This window comes from Cryptotermes secundus, unplaced genomic scaffold (assembly GCF_002891405.2).
Source record: "Cryptotermes secundus unplaced genomic scaffold, Csec_1.0 scaffold510, whole genome shotgun sequence".
Lineage (NCBI taxonomy): Eukaryota > Metazoa > Arthropoda > Insecta > Blattodea > Kalotermitidae > Cryptotermes > Cryptotermes secundus.
Window position 1 is genome coordinate 249,239 of NW_019745083.1, and position 22,258 is coordinate 271,496.

At 42.4% G+C, this 22,258-nt stretch overlaps 1 protein-coding gene across 1 annotated transcript in view; it reads left to right on the top strand.

The window, feature by feature from the left end:
- LOC111874889 overlaps nt 1-22,258 on the top strand; it is a 102,914-nt gene that overhangs the window by 34,444 nt on the left and 46,212 nt on the right. The window contains exon 2 of the mRNA XM_023870749.2: nt 8,750-9,442. Coding sequence (XP_023726517.1) covers nt 8,765-9,442 — 678 coding nt within the window. The 5' untranslated portion in view covers nt 8,750-8,764. The remainder of the gene's footprint in view (nt 1-8,749; nt 9,443-22,258) is intronic.

The following is a 22,258-nucleotide window of genomic DNA, read 5'->3' on the forward strand; positions in this document are numbered from 1 at the left end:
CTACCTGATGTCGCACTACACGACACCTTTTTGCTACCTGATGTCGCACTACACGACACCTTTTTGCTACCTGATGTCGCACTACACGACACCCTTTTGCTACCTGATGTCGCACTACACGACATGGGAAGCCAGCGACTAACCGCTTGAGCTCTGGCGCAGCCCACGTGGCGACGTAAGAAATTTTCTTTGGCTTTAGGTTCTATATATATATATATAAAACTATTGAACCACTGGAGCTATGAATGTGAAGCCTGGCACGATATGCAGAGGTTAGACAAAACAATGGAAACACTACACACACTATACACATTTCTCTATCAGTATGGTGTTGGACCCAATTTGCCTTCAATAAAACCGCAGTCCTTTAAATGGACTCGTAAAATTTTGAACAGTCTCTATTGGAGATTTATACCACTCTTCTTGAAGAATGTGTTCAAGTTGCTTAGGGATATTGGAGGTGGGAACCTGTTCCTCACTCCAGTCTCCAAAACTGACCAGAGTGTTTCAGTGATGTTCGAATCTTGTGATTGTGCTAGCCAGGGAAGATGTTGAAGTTCACCCTCATGTTTTTACAACCATGACTGCATAGATTCAGTTGTGTGAATGGGTGCATTGTCGTCTTGGAAAAATGCGTCGGTGTTCGGAAATGCCGTCTGAATAATGGGGCGCACCTGATTACCCAACCAGTCCACGTACTCCCTTGCAATAATTCAGCCATGAAGGGTCATAATGGGACCAGTAGAATACCGTACCGCGATCCTGCTGTCCACACTATCACAGAACTTCCCCCGTGTTTCACTGTTCGGACCGAACCAGGCTTTCCGGATTGTAGACTTCCTTGGGTGTTCTCTAAAGATAAACTTTTCGTGATGTGGAGAACAGCGTGAAGGACGACTCATCTGACCATATCAGGCGCGCATTTCCACTTGTCTAATGTCCACGTTTTACGGTCGTGACACCATCCGAGCATTATCTTCAACAGTAAGAGATTTAGCAATTGCAGCCCTACCGTGGATGTTAGATTTGTGAAGTTCATGTCAAGTCGGGCAGTTTTTGTGGAAATAGGTTCCAAAAGATGAATATTCAATACTGCTCTCACCTGTGTTGCAGTAGTTCTGTGATTTTTCGAAACAGCCCTTCTCAATTTACGACGATTTCTTTCTGTGGATGTTGATTTTCGCCCACTGTTCCTCTTCGCTGATGTCTCTCCATGTTCATGTATGCCAACATAACCTCAGAAACTGTCGCGCTGGACACACTTGATAATGTGGCAGGTTTGTCACAGATGCTCCAGCTAAACGCGCTCTAACCAACTGTCTTTAAAAGTCAAACAACTGTCCCATTTTCTGTTGTTTTTTCACACGGACTGTCACTCAACACAACCACTAATGCACTGACAAGAGCATTACAGAGTGTAAACGAACGGAAGAATATTCAGTGTTCTCAATTTAAGTTTTTTCAGCGTAGCCAACACAAATTTTCTTCCCCAGTTTCTTAGTGTTTTCATTACTTTGCCCACCCCTCGTGCCTGCACAGTATAATGCAGCATTATTCGCAAATCGACAGTTACAAATTTGAGGCAGTGATACACTTTGAGGTTACATCCGACAAATTTAACGCAGAGTGGTTCTGTATCTGATTAATAATTATTCACAATAGGAGAATAAAATGACAGTAATAATACTAGTGATTTTAGGACCACAAATCTACGAAACAGGAAAGTAAGCTTTATGAATTCTGCTGGTAGCTCCTTGTTTAATTCCTTTCCTTCTTTGTCCATTCAATTCAAATGGGCCATCATCAGGTGATGATGGCGTAAGATTTAAGCCGATATATATATATATAGCATTCTTAGTTCTTACGAAAAAAAAATGTTGCCTGGCTGAGATTTTAACATTTCGTGACGTGCCGCCAGGAAGGCCGGACGATAAGACGTCCATCACTGGTCAACAGCTAGGAGTTCCTAGGCAATGCAATATAAGCAGCCCGTTGCCTAGGAAATCGCTTAAACAACACAAAAAACCTAACAGTTGGGTTTCCACGGTCACAAAGAGGCTAACAATGCCTGAGTAACGAATTGTTTGAGGTAGACATGAATATCCGTAGCAACGAGAGAGTCGTTTGCACAGCAGCATAGAAACTGAACCTATCGACAAGGTGTTCTCTATCCCGTCCGAGCGTGGGATATAAGCGAAGAACATTTCAGAGGATCACAAGTCGCAATGTGACTTGGACTTGGACTTGGGTCACAGGAAGCGACGAAAAGTTACGTCTCAGATCTGAGACAGTAAAATATGGTCGCGAGTACCAAGGGACTCGGACCCGAGAAAGACTGCGCTGGCATGGGCCAGCATCATATACAAAATACAGACCCATCCACTCGACAGAGAGGCCCCCCCCCAAAAGACCTTAACTGTCAAACAGTAAGAAATATCTGATCGTGAGCCCCAGATGGGGCTGTCCCTATACTTAACTAATTATGCACTACGTCATGAAGGCTCACGTGGGAGTAGAAGTATTGATCCACATTTTCTTGACCTCGGCACTAGCTGGAGGTGAGTGGTCAGCTTCACGCCCCGGTCGCTTAACTCCCCGGAAAAAGGTCCCCCGGTACCCATTTGATAGGAGCTTGGGTGGACCCTAGTGTCAGCCTGAACGACATAGAGAAGAGAAAATTTTTTATCCTACCGGGACTCGATCTCCAATCCCTCGGTCGTCCGGACCGTAGCCAGTCGCTATACCGACTACGCTATCCCGACTTCTACCACAGTTGCGGTAGGATTTCGCAAATGGGGGATCAACTACAACGTAACTTCCCTCGTAACATACACACACACACACACACACACACACGAAGAACACGGGCAGACATGAATGCTCCAAGAGGAATCCAAACTTGTGGCTTGAGAGCGTGCAAGTGGCATTACTGTTAACTCCATTCCCATACAAACATATCAACGCCTCACGTCTGTATATTCAGATCTCTCTCATCGGGCACACGAGTGTAAAAATTTTGGCCTCATGTAAGACCACATTAGTCGAAGTGCAACAAACCCCAGTGCCATATGTACCCATTGCTTATTTCTACAGCAAGTGCTTTTACTAGAGTGATTGGTTGGCTATTGGCCATGTTACTGTTTAAGTTTAAAATGTCAACAAACAGAGGTGACCTACGTCTTTAGGAATAGCCAGGTTTTCAAGCAACATAGTTGACGTGAGGTACGTATAACACCGGAAAAAGCTTTCTGGTGCTTGCGCTAGTAGCTGTGCGGCCTAAACATGTTGCATATACACTGAAAGGTGTAGCCCAGTGATTAAATGAGGTGTGATGTGTGCAGATCAAAGTGAACACTAGGAACGACTAGAAAATTTCCGGTCTCTTGAAGCCCCATTTCCTATCGGCGATGTTACGTACTATAGTGCTACGGCCCCTGCGCATTTCCTTATTCAAAGTCGCACAGTTGCGTCAGATATCGTCATGCTGAGTCTGGCTGCGTCAATTTAGCTTATATCAACCCACCACAGAAACCCCTACACATCAAAGCATGAAATTGGGCCTGGTTGTTTCGAAGAGTTTACAAATCATTTATACCCTCGAAATTTCTCCTCGTATATTAAAATACTTCCAAACTTCGAAAAAATAATGCTCTTTAAATCAAACAAATTTAATTTTTTCCAGAAATTTCAACATTTTGATGGTTTTAGGATTTTTTTTACAAAGGTAAGTATCAGCTCCATTAAGTTAGTTCAAATTTTTAAAATTCTCAAAAACTCTTTAATTATTCCATTATTTGAAATAAATAGGAGTAGATTTTGAAACTTTTAAAGTGTGCCGAGTATTTAAACATTCGATGTCTTAAATTCCTTTAATTCATAAGAAAAACTTAAGTTTATTGAAGGGTTCCGAAATTATTTAAACTTGAAAAATTTGTATATGGTAAAGATAAAGTTGCCGGTCACGGTAGCCGAGCGGTCTAAGGCATGTACTGTCTTCGCTCGCTTGGAAACCGGGATCGTGGGTTCGAATCCCACTCAGGGCATGGATGTTTAGTTTCTGTGTGTGCGTTTTTGCGTGTTTGTGTACAGGTAGAGGCCTTGCGAAGAGCTGATCACTCGCCCAAGGAGTCCTACCGAATGTGTAAGATCGAGATAAACCGAAGTGAACGGAGAGGTTCATGGAGGTAGGCCTAGGCACACTGGGGCTGTAGTGCCAAGGAGGGGTGGGAAGATAAATTTGTCCTTGTGCTTGGCTAATTCAGCACTACACCATGAAGGCGTATGGGGGAGTGGATTTATAGAACCACATTTTCTTGACGTCGGCACTAGCTGGAGGTGAGTTGTCAGCTTCACGCCCCTGTCGCTTTACCCCCGGGGAAAGAGCCCCCGGTACCAATTGGATAGGAGGTTAGTTGATCCCCAGAGCCGGTTTGGCCGACTCAGAGAAGAGAAAATTCTGGAAACAAGAATTCTGCACACATCACTACCACTTCGTTCGCGAACGTCACTGGAATTCCTTTCGATTATTGGCTTACATTTGCTCGTCTACGTCTGCTCTGCATAAAGCTGCATAAATTTGCCTTCGGTTGCAGCTGTACGTAATTTCCCAGTATCGGACACGCCTACTTATTACAGTATGGTGGTTATGTATAAACCTTTGCGCGCATACTCTTAATTAATTCATAAACTTTGAACTTGAGAAAGAACTTAAAATTACATGCTTAGGATTGGTTAACCTTAATTTCTATGACAACATGAAAGCAATTACACACAACTCAACTTACACGTATATGCAGAGAACATTCTTTCAGTGTGGCTTGAACTGCAGATTCACTAATTTTCAAAACCGCGCACGCGCGTTACGGCATTACTGTGTGCGGTAAAGTTGGCGGATTATTTTTGGTTTTAAAACTCTCGTCTTGGAAGAAAAAACGAGCATCTCAGATCGCCTTCAGAACTTCTTACAGGATGTCCCTTGTACATGAGAGGTTTCATAACTCTTCTCCACACACCGCAAGAAAGTCGAACCAAGTTGGCCAGCTGTAAATGCGAAATGTTTCTAGAAAAATGTCGAACTTCTGGAATTTGTATTACATATAGACTAGGGTGAATACTACAACTTAAAACTGCATGCTTACTAAAATCATATTAAAATATCCCGCAAGATATCATACAGCAAATAAATTTGCATCAAGTCTGGAAATATTTGCGAGAGTCATAAGACGAGAAATGGCTGTTCTTTATCTGGCAGAAGTCCCGCTCCCGGCAGACAGCTCTCATGCTGTCACAATGACTGGGAAAGAACGCGCGTTAAATTTACGAGAAATTAACAGAAGTAACACGCACACTGCTTTTACTTCCACGTTAATTGTTACAGATGAGTTTTTAGCCTACTTCCCTTATTTTGAAAAAAATAAAAATAGGCTTAGGAGATTACTTTGCTGTCTGTTTTTGTCCATCTATGTGTCGCTCCCAGCAATATGACCTACAATTTTCACAGCACTGGCAAGACCTTAGAAACATTCTTAAACAAAATCTCTGTGCTAAATGAACATAATGATAGATATTACGAAACAGGAGCAATTCTGGGCCAGACAAATTATGTCATGAGGTCACTAAGACTGTAACAGATCCAGCATCAGAGGACGCGGAAGAGCAGCGAGACCTTCAAAAGTGAAAGTGAGAAGTTGAACTTTAATTTATGAACTTTTCAACCAGTGGTAATAATATAACTAGTTGAAGTGAACTATACACTGAGAAACAAGTGAATGTGATAGCATAACAAGTGATCGAAATTGAACTTCGACTCACGGAAAAAAAAATTAATTTTTAAATTTTAAATTTTAACTTTTAACATTTGAATAGTATTTTAACTTGTATTTTATAAGAACAACTGGACATATATTATAGAGCGTAGGCCTGAACAGGATAGAGGATCGAAATAAGTGGAAAACGAATGTGATTGCGTGTGATTGTGCAACTGTATTCGTACACCTGAGGATGACCTCTTGAGGTCGAAACATGTAGTGTGACAATAATAAAAATGTGTTGTGTGGTCGGTGAAATTAACCATAATATTGATTATTGAAACTGTAGGATATCTGTAATATGACGATAGGATAAGAATCGACAGGGATAAGGAAAATACTCTGAGAAAACCCATTGCAGTGTCAATTTGTCCACCACAGATCCCACATGACTTGTCCTGGGATCGAACCCGAACACCCGTAGTAGTAAACCGGCGACTAACTGCTTGAGCTTCAACACGGTTCTCCACGGTTTGTAAATGCATTGTCACCAATACGAAACTCCAACTGAGGGATGTAATTTGTCACGCAGTAAGGTGTACATGAAGTTAGTGCATAATGGGGATTCGCTTGTTTCATAATCTTCATCATTAAGATTTACCGAGTTTACGTCAAAACCTGTTCGACTATCTCCTACGGTCCACTAGAAGCAGAACTTTATAGGAAGGCAACTCGAACTTCGCGAAGTTTCTGAACGTGTAATGGAACAAGATGGCTCCGACTTGTAGCCGGGAGGCTCCTGGTTCAAATCTTGCCCAGGAAAATGTGGTTTTTCTCAGTCCCTCCACGCTACTGGCGATGTAATTCCTCAAATTAGGCCAAGAGGATCACTTCCTTCCACATCCTTTACAATTCACGCTTCATTAATCTTCCTACCATTTGACGCTGCTAGTGGCATCGCTAATTAAGCCACAAATAAAACAAAATAAAATTGCGCTTCAATGGTGGGCTCGTATTCTCCAACTGCTATGGTTGCAATACCGCCTACTTCTTTGGCCTCGACGTTCACTTATTCAAAATGGCTATAAATAAACTTGGTGCGCATGTCAAGATCTCCAGTTTCTAATTTGTCATCAGCTGAAAGTTAAGGCACCGTAACGATCAGCGCCTGTTGTATCACTACGTGTCATCACCATCACCATCATCATCATCATCATCATCATCTATACGAACGTAGACTTTTGTTAACATGTTCAGTCTCGAAGAATGTCGTCTCGTTCGTCCATCAGTGTGTGTAGTTAATACAATTAACCATGTTAAGTCAAGTTCCCAGATATTCGAACATGTTTGTACAGAATTTTTTTTCTTGTCACTACAGCTCAAGTGGGCCTAGGCCTGCCTCCATGAACATCTCCGTTTTGTTAGGTTTTTCTAGATCTTACACATTCGGTAGGACTCCTTGGGCGGGTGATCAGCTCGTCGCAATTTTACAGAAAATATGTATTGAAATTTCAACAATTTCACAATAACTGTGACGTGTTTGTATTTCATGCATAAACACTCGTTTTTCTCGCATATNAGACAACAAATAGACCTACAGGCAAACGAACGAACGAATTAAGCACTACTCCCATGAAGGCATATGGGGGAGTGGATTAAATAGACCTACAACGACTTTAAAAATGTATATAGAAATTCGTCTGAAAACTTTGGAACTTGCGTAGCCTCTAAATTATCTTTACAAGACCAACAGCATCACGAAACTGTTAAGCAATTTTTATTGTAAAACTGTGTGCTTTAAGATAACCAAAAGAATGCTGCAGATAAGTTATGTAAGCTGTATGTATAGAGCGGAGGCACGCGGTAGCGTAATTGTGTGAGGCCCTATAATACAAGCAGAAGGTCGCGGGTTCCATTCCCGATTAGGTCAATGTCAGTGATTTGTATTCCCTCCATTCTGAGTCACCTTAGCAACGTGTATGAAAGTAAGTAAGTAAAGTAATCCCTGTAACAGGCCGTGGAGGCCCATAAGGTTGTCAGACGTCGAGGCTAGCACATTATCTAGACACTCTGCTAACAGACGGCGGTGAGGTTGTTAGACTTACGCCCCGGTCATCCTTTACCCCCAAGGAAGATTCCTGGTACTCATTTCTGGTAGAGGTTGAGTCGACCCCAGGGCCATAGTGCAGCTGGAAGGATTAGGTAAATTGAAAAATAAAAATCAACCTCATCTGAACTCGAACCCGCGACATTCCGGCTTGTAACATAGTGCATCAACCAACCACGCTACCGTGTGCCCCCCCCCACACACATACACATACGCGCTTTTATAACTGTAGATACATTGCGTTGTAACTTGTATTTGAAAAGTTTTCATTATGGCTTGGATTTATTAAATTTGGAGGAGACGGCCTTTAGATTTGGAGACAATCTGCGACTGTATTGAATAAGCGGTCGCGGGCAGCAGAAAAATTGATGGCCCTCCAGCTGGGGTTTGGGCGTGGGGCTAACAACTCCTCGCCACACAAAAGAAGTTTGTTACGAAATGTTACGCAGGGCCTCGGATTTGGACGAATGCTTTTGAACGACGTAAGCAAAGGAAAGTGGACACGAGATTTTCCACATAAACTGTAAAGAGTCTCTATAGGGCAGGTACACTGACAACAGTTGACCATTAGGAAGACCTAGACGCAGGTGGAAGGATAATATTAAAATGGATGTTAGAGAAAGAGGATGGGGTGTTATGGACTGGATTAATCTGGTTCAGGATATGGACGAGTGGGTTGTGATCACGGCAAAGAGCTTTCAGGTTCCATAAAATGTTCGGGAATATTTGAGTAGCTGAGCAATTGGTGGCTTCTCAAGAAGGCCTCAGCTCCGTCGATTTAGATTATTCAATAAATATGGAAACAATACAGATTTAAATAGCAGCCTGCAACAAAGAAACGTGGTAGCACTCAGCTGGAGTACAGCCCAGTATAATAGAGTTCATTCACTTCCAGTCGGGTGCGCGGTCCATGTCGCAGCTTCCCGCGTTGAGTGCCGACACTGGTCCTCTGCGGGTCACCGTCCACTACCACCACCACCCAGCCCTAGGGTCCATCACTGGCAGTAACCGCGCGACGCCGTCTGGGCTGCGTCGGTACGCGAGAAGCTACACCGACCATGTCGTGACGGCAGTATCAACGACGCCATCCGTCGGGGTGGTGGAAGGACGCGGAGTCCGACGCGTGAGGTTCGAGTTACCGCCAAAGCCACCGCCACCGTCTGTTCTGCACAGTGGCGCTACAAGCGGAAAGTCAGCACAACAGAAACAAGTAGCGGGAGTCGAAAGTTGGCTGCGAAGTCGAGCGAATGTCGCAACGTTCTTCGGCGGCAGTTTGTCCCACGAGCGTCAGTTGATTCACTGCGCTGGAAGTGGGCAGATATTAACTGGAGGGAGTCGGGCGGTCGTCGCTACAACGGCAGTCTCTGCTCCAAGAATTCACGACACCGAACGATACCGGAGGGGCACCCTGCCACCTACCTTGCCTCCAGCCGCTGCCTGCCCCGGGACCGATTACTCCCCGGAGGCGGTCGCACTTCTGAAGGCAGCGCGTGATGGAGACGAAGCAGCACTCAGTTTCACTATACGGCAGGCCGAATGTACCGAAATGCCGGCCGAGGAACTCAACTGTCAGGACGGCAGCGGGCGGGTAAGTACGTCTGATTCGCGTTAACCCCTGTAATGAAGGTAAAGTTGTCCCCGTGCTTAACTAATTAAGCAATACGCCATCAAAGCGTATGGGGGAGTGGATGTATAGATCCACATATTCTTCTCCTCGGCAATAGTTGGAAATGAGTGTTCAATTTCACTTCCAGGTCGCATTACTCCCGGGAAAATCGCCTGGTACCCATTGGATAGGAGGATGGACACTAGAACCAGTGTGGAGGAAGAAAATTCTTGCCCCTAGCGGGACTCGAACTCCGACCCTAAAACCGTCCAGCCCGTAGCCAGTCGCTAAACCTATTGTAGAAAGTCTTCTTGAGTCTGTAATTGTTATAATTTTTTCTGTACAACACGCATAATCTGAATTGATCTTGGGCCATTTAACGACACTGTCACATGCGCAGCGGTTTCCTGACGTCGAATGGTAAGCGAAGGTGATCGCGTTTTGTTCGTCTTAAAGAATAAGGGAGGAAGCGTTTGTGATTTGTTTCAAGGTAGGCCTACTAACGCAGCATTCGCTGGCGAGACTAACAAGAACCAAAAGAACACTCAATTAGAATAGTCGATGCCCTGCCCGTGGTTCGAACCGACCACCTTCCATGCCAGAAGTAGCCTGAGCATAATGAGGTCGTGTTGACCCGTCTTTCCGTCAGCCAGCTTGTTTGTTCCTAATTCTAATGAAACCATTTCGATGCAATCTGGTATTGACCTACGTTGAAATTTATCGGAGAATTTTAATTTTATCGTCCGAATATAATCTGCAATTTACACGAATCCCAAATCAAATATGATCAATATTATAGTACTGAGATGATATGTAACCTAAACTGTAAGGCCTCATCAAAATCTCCAACTTCAAATTGAAACGTTTTTCGTCATGGCGAATATTTAAAGAAATGCAAGGGGAAACAGTTTTTTACTGTATGGACTAATGGCCGATCACAATGGCCGCGCGGTTTAAGGCATCGAATGTCTTCGCCCGCTCGAACGCTGGGATCGTAGTTTCGAGTCCTGCTCAAGGCATGAATGTCTGTCTGTTTATTGTGTGTTTATGTTGTCCTGTGTAGGTAGCGGCCTTGCGACGGGCTGGTCCCCGTCCAAGGAGTCCTACCGGCTCCCTTAGGTTAAGAAACTGAAATGAAACGGAGCGTTCCACGGATATCCTATGCTCCAAGTTGGAGCAAAAGGAATACGGAATAATATAGACTAATGAAGTTTGTAAGTATTTTTCAGTACCAGATTTATATCTGCAATAAATAAAAATGAAAACAAGTGATGTACAAAAATAGCAAAACGACTTGTTGTGTAAATAAGCCCTTTGTGCACCATGGCAGAACGTTTTATGCTATTGTTAAGCACAGTAACACTCCTTTCCCTCTCTGATTCAGTGACGTGTTGTTTCATACACGAGACGGAAATACCAGCTGTAGTGATTTGCTATGCGATTTGTCGATTTGATGATGGTTTGTAGGACTTTCCCAGTAGGGACTCATAAAGCCTTTCCTATTACACAGTCGAGTACTTCCAGCCGTACAAATACTGTGTTGTTTATGTTACATTTTTATGTAATGTAAGTACATAACCGTAATTGTTCCCGTCAGCACGACTTCTTGTAGGTTCACTATACAGTAATTACACACTACACATTTCGGCGTTTCAGCCACCATGATGTGTGCATTGTCACTACTGGCTGCACTGCTCGGCCCAGTGGGGACGTTTTGTGTAATGTAACCATGTATGTCCTTGTTATAAAGTTAAATATTATAATTGTTAAATTGTTGAATTCTGAAGTTCTTTTGTTATAAGTGTTGTCCTTTACGAATATACGTATGTATCATGTTTTAGGTAATTTTGCATTTTGTGAATGCAGACGTGGTTTTTCACAGATGGCTAGTTGTCGTCTTCATTTTCGTTGTTAAGCTCCGAGTTTTAGATGTAGATTTTTTTGGTTATGATCTGAAATGTGAATATATATATATAAGCGTGTAAGTGACTTATGAAGTAATTTGCCTCATGGATTAGTTCACTCCATACGGGAACTACAACTCTATTCGCTTGCGTTTTTGAGAATGTTACAGATAGTTATTGTTACTGATATCAGTATTAACATTACTGATTATTATTCGGGAGGAAATAACTAGTTACTTAAGCACAGATTCTATGAATTTTAGATTTGTCGCATATAATTTCAAATTTTTGCATTGATCCCATTTTTGTTATTGTCTGCTTATGGGCAGTATTTCATATTTAAAACGCAATTTATAAGACTGTGTATAATCTACCATCATGCAAAATTTCATTTCTTATCCAGCGGTGATTGTCTCTGTCAAAGCAAAAGTTAATGAAAATATTGTCATGAACCCATGTTTTTATACCGTGTCAAAAAGATGCATCATCACCTGTTACCATGCAGTATTTCAGCAGCATATGAGGTAGCTATGATGACTTGTTGCTGCATGCTGGCCAATTTAAAAGCCCCAAAACCTTAATCGGCCCGCTAGACAAGAAATAATAATGAAAATAATGCTTTTTATCAAAATTTTAGAGTAACTTTTTATGCAGCAAAAGTTGTTAAGTGTTAATGCATTGAAATATTTTAATTTGGGGGGGAGGGGCGTAGATTTTTTTTTGCAAGATGGAAGAACTTTAGTCTAAAAGCCTGACACTACTTCTTTGGCAGCAGATTTCAAGTGCCCGGGCGTATGTGAGAAGTATAACTCGAAGGCGGTTTCCAATTTTTTTTTTATCAACGAGTAGATTTCTCGGTTTACTCATGACGAGTTTCATTCCTGAGAAGAACTACTCACAAACGTGTGTGCTTCCGAACAGATTTGCCGTTCATCAGCAGAGTTCCTTATGCACTGGTAGTTCATCAGCAGTTATCAGTTTCTATGTCACGGACCCGAACATACCAGAATGTGCATTTCAGATACGTATCACACACACACACACACACACTATATATATATATATGTCATTTACATTTAAAATTCGGCAGTAACATTTTCAATGTTAACGTCAAATGGTATGAAAATAAATTGACTGTGGCCTCATATTCGCGTTTATCTTGAAACCGGAAGTTGAATTCTTCCGTGTAGTTCCTATCATAAGTAGGCGTTTCCAGTCCCAGAATTGGGAAGGGTGTCGTTATTTGATCACAGTTGCTGCTCACAAAGTTGACGATCCCACTCGAACGTTGTTATTTTATCAGATATTTCATTGACAGTGCAGTTCCCACGTTTTACTTTCATTGCGTCCATGTGTTGAGTGATCCTGCTCACGCAGCCGAGGTGACAAAGCTGAGGACTACGAGTATATTCCCCTTTCATAATAATTCACTCATAGCTTTAACACCCGATAGAGAATGACCCAACAAACTTCTCTGTAAAAGAGAGCATCTCTATTGTCAGATTCAATACAATTCAAGAAATCATTCAATTATCGATAACCGCCTCTGTGGTCTAGTGATCAGAGTTCCTGGCTACAGATCCAGAGGTTCCGGGTTCGATTCCCGGCGCTACCAGATTTTCTGTGAACTGGTGAGTCTGGAACCGGGTTCACTCAGCCTCGTGATGATAATTGAGGAGCTATTTCAAGGAAATAGCGGCTCCGGTCTAGAGAACCGAGATTAACGGCTGTAGGGATCCGTTGCGCTGACCACGCGACGTCCTCTATCCGCTAAAGTTGACACAAACTTCGCCGACAAGCGGCGGTCGGAAAAGTTCGCATGCAGACTACAGGCCAAGGAGTTATTTTCTTTTTACCTAATTAAATTAAACAGTTTTAAAGCCATTGCAACAACATTCGTCATTTTGAGACATTCGTACACACATTTTCCTGGTTTATCAAGTCGTAGTGTATTATCAAATGACGTTCAATATTCTTCGCGTCGTTGGTGATGAGCGAAGACTCACCTTTGGTCCCTCTGAAGGAAAAGTTCTGTGTTGGAACATCCGGATTTTGCAACAACATCTCGACTTCTGTCTGTAAATCTGCAACAATGATGAACTTTTTCGTTAGCATCAAGGTAGCCGATTCCTCAGTCATACTGAACTCCATGTCGAATCCATAAAGAAAACAGCGAATTTATTAACAATTCATTGCCCATTCGAAGCTGCAAAAATATCTTCATATATTCTTTCTAGTTGCGTTTATTTTTTCTGTATTTTACGCAGTTTTAATCCATATATATTCTCGTCTGTTAAAACAAACTCCACTGACAGAGTACGCCGTTATAAACCTCACTGTACAACCAATCTGTCTGAAATTTGTCAGACATAAGCCAGAAATTTAAAACAAACTCTTATATCAGAATCGCGACGATACAAAATGTGTGTTCTGTAAAATTATTGGGAATGGTGTCACATTTGTGCCATTGATATTTATAACTTTTATAATAAGAATTGCAATTTCTTGCGGAATTGTGGGCGTGCATATACACGCTGTAACTGCTGCATAACAATTTGCAGACATGTCAGCAAAATTCTTTACAACTCGTATATTTTACAAACAAAACCCTACGCCCATGAAATATTAACAGTCGTCGCAAGAAGGAACCGAATCCTGAGTTCTATTAAAATTGTCACGTAATTCGGCATGAAAATGCTAACGAATATTTCCTGTTGCAGCACAGAAATGTCGGTCCCCTTATTTGTCAGACGTCGCTAAGTTCATGAATTTGTAGCTTGTTTGCCCATGAAGTGTGCTTATGGAGTATAGCCAGCAGGTTGGGCCTGTCAACGGCACGCAGTAGTCGAAAAGGGCTTTGACCACAAAGGACACTTTCACATCACCTGACACTTTGATGGTGTCTAATTAGAAGTATAATGAACCAGAAGCTTTCCTGTACTTCAGGAAGTCTTGCGGTGCCATTTGACCCTAAAGCCTCACAGATCCTTGTTAAGAGATGCTCTTTAATTTTCACGTGCATAGTTTGCTCATGCCAATCACAACGGCAGCGCATGAACTGTCTTGGCCCGCTAGAACACTGGGATCGTGGGTTCGAATCCCACTCGAGAAATGGATGTCTGTGTTCGTTATTCTATGTTTGTGTTGTTCTTTGTGGAGGTAGCGGCCTTGCGACGGGCTGATCCCCCGTCCAAGGAGTCCTACCGACTGTGTATAGATTAAGAACTGAATAGGCGGCCAAGTTCCACAATGGCTACACAGCCGTAAATAGACAAATAGGTTGTTCATTTGGTGTAATTTTATGATCTACACTTACATTTACAGGTTAGTTGAAAACCTCGTGGTCTTGTTTGCAGTGCTGTTTGCAGGTCACATCCCTCTCCACCCCCAGATACCTGTGACGATGTGGGAACATGCTCGTATCCTTTATCTCTTCTTTCTGTATAATGTCGTCATATTGATGCTACGTGTGATTATGGTAACACAGTGCGCCCACAGAGCTTACACGCTCTGGTTGCAATTGTACTAGGCGGATCTGTCAATAATATTCTGTCTTCATCAGCCATTATTTTCATGGTAAATGCCTATTTAGAAGAGCCTCTTGAAACCCATGTTTTTGTATTTTTTTCAGCGCAAGATCTGACGAGGTTATGTTCAGTTTGTGAGCTCATGGGGCATCTTGGTCAGACAAAACTTAATCACGAATGGAATTCCGTTGCCGAAGCGATAAAAGACGAGAAAAAATAAATCTATTCTCAGGAAGGTCGATTATTTATTTATCAGCTGTAGGCGTTACGTAAATTGGAATGAGCTGTGTGGGTAGGAAGAGATATGAGAGGCAGTGATGGTGACTCAGTGCACTGTACTGTCAGACTCGTCTGGAAAGAATGAGAAAATAACTAATATCTCTCTCAGAACATACAGCCTCCGGTCTGGTTTAGAACATGGTCTTTTCTGATATTTGATGCTCTTGCAACGGTGACTATGAAGATAATTGGCTGAGATGTGACGCCGTGTAGTCTGGTAGATTGTTGCCGATATTAATTTTCAGCGCCTTTAAAACCTTTTAGACTACACGCCGTCACCTCCATGAAATAGTATCCTCGGGCTGTCTTCTCAGTTTGAGTAGACGCTTACCATTCTGCAAGTTGTGAACTTGTTACAAGGAATGTCGCGTGTAATGAGTCTCTGCCACGTGCGCGAGTCTGTCAGCTTCAAGTTACTGTAGACTTAGATGCATGTACTGTGTGCCATGTGGACCACGTTCAGCATTAAATTAGGTTTTGTTTCTAGCACAGTGCCACTGGACCCTCATCTTGCACGTGGTACGGCACAGATACATCGGATACATTACCCTGCTTGAAGCAGCCATTCTTGTGTTTTTCGATCCGTATCTCGCTTCGAATTCGATATGTACTTATGTCCCATCACAGTGAACTCGACATAAGTGACGTTTTCAATGCATTCTTCGCACAGAAAACTCAACACAAGTGACGTTTTCAATGCGTTCTTCGCACAGTAAACTCGACACAAGTGACGTTTTCAATGCGTTTTTAGTGCAGTCGACTTGACACAAGTGACGTTTTCAAGGCGTTCTTAGCACAGCAAACTCGACACAAGTGACGTTTTCAGTGCATTCTTCGCACAGCAAACTCGACACAAGTGACGTTTTCAATGCATTCTTCGCACAGCAAACTCGACACAAGTGACGTTTTCAATGCGTTCTTCGCACAGCAAACTCGACACAAGTGACGTTTTCAATGCGTTCTTCGCACAGCAAACTCGACACAAGTGACGTTTTCAATGCGTTCTTCGCACAGCAAACTCGACACAAGTGACGTTTTCAATGCGTTCTTCGCACAGCAAACTCGACACAAGTGACGTTTTCAATGCGTTCTTCGCACAGCAAACTCGACACAAGTGACGTTTTCAATGCGTTCTTCGCACAGCAAACTCGACACAAGTGACGTTTTCAATGCGTTCTTCGCACAGCAAACTCGACACAAGTGACGTTTTCAATGCGTTCTTCGCACAGCAAACTCGACACAAGTGACGTTTTCAATGCGTTCTTCGCACAGCAAACTCGACACAAGTGACGTTTTCAATGCGTTCTTCGCACAGCAAACTCGACACAAGTGACGTTTTCAATGCGTTCTTCGCACAGCAAACTCGACACAAGTGACGTTTTCAATGCGTTCTTCGCACAGCAAACTCGACACAAGTGACGTTTTCAATGCGTTCTTCGCACAGTCAACTCGACACAAGTGACGTTTTCAATGCGTTTTTCGCGCAGTCAACTTGACACAAGTGACTTTTTCAATGCGGTTTTAGCGCAGTCGACTCGATACAAGTGACGTTTTCAATGCGTTTTTAGTGCAGTCGACTTGACACAAGTGACGTTTTCAAGGCGTTCTTAGCACAGCAAACTCGACACAAGTGACGTTTTCAGTGCATTCTTCGCACAGCAAACTCGACACAAGTGACGTTTTCAATGCATTCTTCGCACAGCAAACTCGACACAAGTGACGTTTTCAATGGGTTCTTCGCACAGCAAACTCGACACAAGTGACGTTTTCAATTCGTTCTTCGCACAGTCAACTCGACACAAGTGACGTTTTCAATGCGTTTTTCACGCAGTCAACTCGACACAAGTGACTTTTTCAATGCGGTTTTAGCGCAGTCGACTCGATACAAGTGACGTTTTCAATGCGTTTTTCACGCAGTCAACTCAACACAAGTGACGTTTTCAATGCGTTCTTCGCACAGCAAACTCGACACAAGTGACGTTTTCAATGCGTTCTTCGCACAGTCAACTCGACACAAGTGACGTTTTCAATGCGTTTTTCGCGCAGTCAACTTGACACAAGTGACTTTTTCAATGCGGTTTTAGCGCAGTCGACTCGATACAAGTGACGTTTTCAATGCGTTTTTCACACAGTCAACTCGACACAAGTGACCGTTTTCAAGGCGTTCTTTGCACAGTCAACTCGACACAAATGACATTTTCAGTGCGCTCTTTGAACAGTCAAGTCGACAAAAGTGACATTTTCAATGAATTCTTCGCACAGTCAACTCGACACAAGTGACGTTTTCAATGCGTTTTTCACGCAGCAACTCGACACAAGTGGCCGCTTTCAAGCCTTTCTCTGCACAGTCAACTCGACACAAATGACGTTTTCAGTGTGCTCTTTAAACAGTCAAGTCGACATTTTCAATGAATTCTTCGCACAGTCAACTCGACATAAGTGACGTTTTCAGTGCGTTCTTCGCACAATCATCACAGTCAACTCGACGTAAGTGACGTTTTCAATGCGTTTTTCCCGCAGTCAACTCGACACAATTGACGTTTTGAATGAGTTTTTCGCGCAGTCAACTCGACACAAGTGACGTTTTCAATGCGTTCTTCGCACAATCAACTCAATAAAAGTCACGTTTTCAATAGGTTCCCCGCACTGAGTGTGTGAAATGAAGCATAATGGGCAGGCTAAGTCTTTTCGTGTATATGCACCTTTCAAACCACCAAATGGAATTTGTTGAAATTTTCTGTTGGATGACCACACCAAAATAATTTGGGGCCATTTTCGTTATAATTCACATTGTCTCACCAAAATCTCAATTTCATATGGAATTCAGCTAGAACTTTATCAACTTCTTTAGAAAATGGCTCATCTCACAGACTTTGGCAGATTGCATGAAAAATGGATTTCGTTAAATTCTAATATAATTGTATCTTAATAGCAGGACAAATTCTGCACGAAGTGCAATGTTCCTGCAGTAGTTTTGAAGCTCACACGTTGCACAATGAGCAGAAGCTTCTCAGGCGATGAGCGGTATAAGGTGAGGTAGAAACCAACGATTTGGAGAGAAGTGAAGTCTCCGAAACTTTGGTTGTTGGTTTCTGCTCAACCATCACGTGGCCCGAGAAGATTTTAATGCCTCTCTGCGGTAGATTGCTTCTGTCATCGGTGGAATTTACGACTAAGAAGCACGCCATGTTCCTACTCTTTCTTTCCTCCTGGTTCGATTCTCTTTTGTTGTTTTGGTTCTAGTTGTATAGATTGTATATTATGTAATTTGTCGGACACTTCGTAGAATTCCTTGGATGCGAAATCGGTTTATCGCAACGCCTTAACCCACGTAGGACAAAAGAAAAATAACGCAGGCATTTATGCAAATCTAGGCCTCTACCTTGAGTGCATTGGTCGTCTGAAACCTTGCGGCCACTACGCTAACTGCAGTATGTGATCATCCAGTCCTTTGAGGGCGATAATGGTACTAGACGTGTAATTTATTTGCGACTAGATTTGTCTCTGTCCTCAGTGTCATATTTGATAAGGCCGAACCTGCTACATAAGGTCAGGTATCGTCAAAATGACTTCCTGCCCTTTCGCAGTTCATAATTTTCATCTATTTCTTCCCATTATCAGTTACACTTTTCATGGTTATTGGCGCTGATGGAGATCCAATATGCTATAAAAGAGATAAAGGAAAACATTAAACATTGCCGTATGGCTTCATCCTCCCGTTAAAGGCATTCTGAGCATCAGTAATGAAATACGTCATACCTGTTCGTATAATTATTCAGTTAATCAAAATTTGTTTTAACGAAAGCATGAAAAATATAATTAGGTTGAATTGATTCAATAATACTAATTCAAAGTAAGATTTCCCATCCGTAATCGCAGGTAACGCCACCCGAGCCGACATTGGTGGACATCATGGGAATTACTTTATAATGTTTATATTTTGATTAACAGAACTCAGAGTCGATCGCTCCTTGCATTAATTGCAGGCATGTAAACTGTGTAGTACCCACTATACGCCTTTGTGGTGCTGGGCATAGGCGCAGGGATCAAATTAATAGTTTTAGTAATTAATTTTAGTCTTTCACGTGGTTTGCGATGCTGAAAAGCTAATTTGTGTAGTGAGAGAATTATCTTCTGAAATTAATGGAATGACAAATTAGAAATAGGCGTCTGTTTCTCATACGTCGTAAAAATGCTTGAAATGTGTTGGTTCAGCATAACATTAAAAGAATTTAGGATATTTAGGAAGAAGACACTAGCGCCTACTTTTGGTTGGCTGAACGTAACCCAGTAATCAATCACCACATTAAATTTGCAGAATGCTCTCGATAGGATATAGATAAGCTGTCATCTCCGGCGGTTGAACAATTACTGTTCGGCGCTGATGTATGTATCTGCAAATATGTCTGCTTTATCTTGAACCTAACGTCATGACCTACTGTATGGTGCGACCATGAGGTGGTATGGTATTAGTAACTGAAATAGCAACGACGATCAACAAACATGAATGGTAACTAGTAAGGTTACTCGAGCTGGGTATTCTGTTTAGGGATTTAGTTATTTCGGGACCTGAGCAAGCTCATTAGTCTCGCTTTAGATATTACAACTGTTGATATATTTCACGCTCGGTTAGTTGGCAATTTTGTTTCAAAGGACGAACTGCACTGAAGGTACTTTTCAACCGTACAAGAAGGAAGCGAATGCAAATGGTAGAAATAAGCAGCCCTCCACTGTTGAGGTAAAAAAAATATTCTCTGTGGAGAACCGTAGGAGTTCTCGGGGAAGAATAACAGGAAACACGATTTCCTTTCAGATATCAAGTTTCCTAATTATTTTCATCCCTGGAAAGCGTAAATCAGATTTGAGAATCAGTCTGAAAGGTGAAATGAGTTTCGCTCTCAAAATAGTCACATTCCAAGATTTGTAAGACTAGAAGTGTGAGCGCCGGTTACCTCGTCAGTTCCAGCAGAATAGAACTGGAGACTCGAGGACGGCTGGTATCTTCTGGCGTGTGCGAATTCTGTAGGGTCAAATGAAATGATTTTGAAAAATGACCAGAATCCGGAATGCAGACATTAAAGAAACATCCATCTTGAGGACACTGTCAGCTTGGCAGGGTTCCAGACCTGTGTAACCTATAGTGATGCCACAATAAATTTCCACAGCGGAAAAATAATTTACAGCCACTAGCTGTAGCCTGATGTCTGAGCGCTAGCATTACACTGCAAGTTCACTAGTGTCTGTCTCAGCCACAACGTACACACTTCACCACGCATCCAGGTCGTCACGTAGAGTGCCCGTTATAAGTGTCTGATTTTTAACGAAAATGGGAACGTATCGACAGTTTTTGGTAAAACGACTCAGTAATAAATTTAATCAAAATTCCTTAAATTGTTCTTGAATTATTTCTTAATGCAAACGAACAGACAGGCAGGCCAAGAGATGTTAACATTCGCTCCGCAAGTTTCGAACGACAGAAACAGTTCTTCGTAACCTACAAGAAATCCTTTCTTGATATAAAATATTTTTATACTTATTAATGTCTTAGTGTCCTAGCCAGTGGGGTTCTTTCCCAACTTCCACGAGTAAACGTAAAAACAAATAATAACAGAAAAAATAGAGGACATAGAAAGGAAAGTCAGCGAATGCCCTGGTTTTGTAGCCCTGGGCCTTATTATTCCTTCATTAGGAAAGTAAAGCCTTCACTTAAATATAAAATATGCTTAAATCTGTGTTATTTGTACTTTATGAAATAAATACACGAACTGAATATTTCATCACTCTGCAAATAAAAAGGATTGACAAATACTTGTATTTCGCAAAGGCAAATCCTTTCACTTACCTGTTCTAAATTATGTTAGCTTTAAGAACTCGCTGTTAGGAGTCTGAGTCTTTCGTATTTGTTCTGACGACAGAACGCTTGAGTTACTGGACATGAACGATGTAAATTTGCAATTCCAAATTCTAACTAGGTGACAGCAATTCCAGTAATTGCGTAACCCCAATTTTCCCCTAAACATTATCGTTTAAAATTGCCTGGCTCTATCCTGGTTTGTCCGACTCCCTCTTATGCTACAGTGAGTCTGAATCAGCTCAGTACAGTCACATTCCTTCGCGATTTCCAGTGCCTTGCTATCTTACCTGTTAATGGGGGAACACTTGGGGCGGTGATGTGCCCTGCAAGATTCACTTTCTTAGTCGGAGCAGGCCTGAGTAAGAAATCGATGAAGCGGTAGACGAAGACGTTTGTGGCGACGCACAAACTGAAGAGGCCTGTAGAAGCTTGTTGCTCCGTGTCAGCAAATGAATGATGTGCTTTTTAATGACGTTGTGTCAATTTGTGCCGTTATTCAAAACCGAATGATATGGTGCCCTTAACTCAGAAATATGGGGAGGAAGCGATCACTTTGGTTCTAGAGCTGCCTGGTTTCAATATTGGCTTGATTACCGACTATCGTGACTGGATCGTTTTCTTCAGTCTCCGCCCTGGCTCTACCTAATGATGGGATAGAACCCTGAAATATGTCAGTAATTTCATTCTAAATCCTTACCTATTTTTCATTCATGTCATATCCCAATTTCTTTTTCCGTTAAACAGATCTGGACCGCCTCTTTGGTCTAGTTGTCAGAGTTCTTGGCTACAGATCCAGAGGACCCGAGTTCTATTCCCGGCACTACCAGATTTTCTGAGAAGTAGTGGGTCGGGAATGTGGTCCACTCAGCCTCGTGAGGATAACTGGGGAGCTACATGAATGGAAAAATAGCGGCTCCGGTATAGAAAACCGAAATTAACGGTCGTGGGGAACCGTTGCGCCTACCACCTGACACCCTCTGTCCGCAATAGTTGGCACTAACTTCGCCGACAAGCGGCGGTCGCTCGGTCGATATAGTTCGCTTGCGGACTACAGGCCACGGATTTTTTTGGTTTCTTATATAAATCTGATGTATACAGCTGAAATAACGTCGTTAAATATCACAAGAATGCACTACAGTTATTCCAACCTGCTCGGTCAGAGAGCGAAATTCTTTGTGCAACTTGAAATAACTCCCCAGAAGACTGCCGTGCATCTGAATTAGGTTGCAGTCCT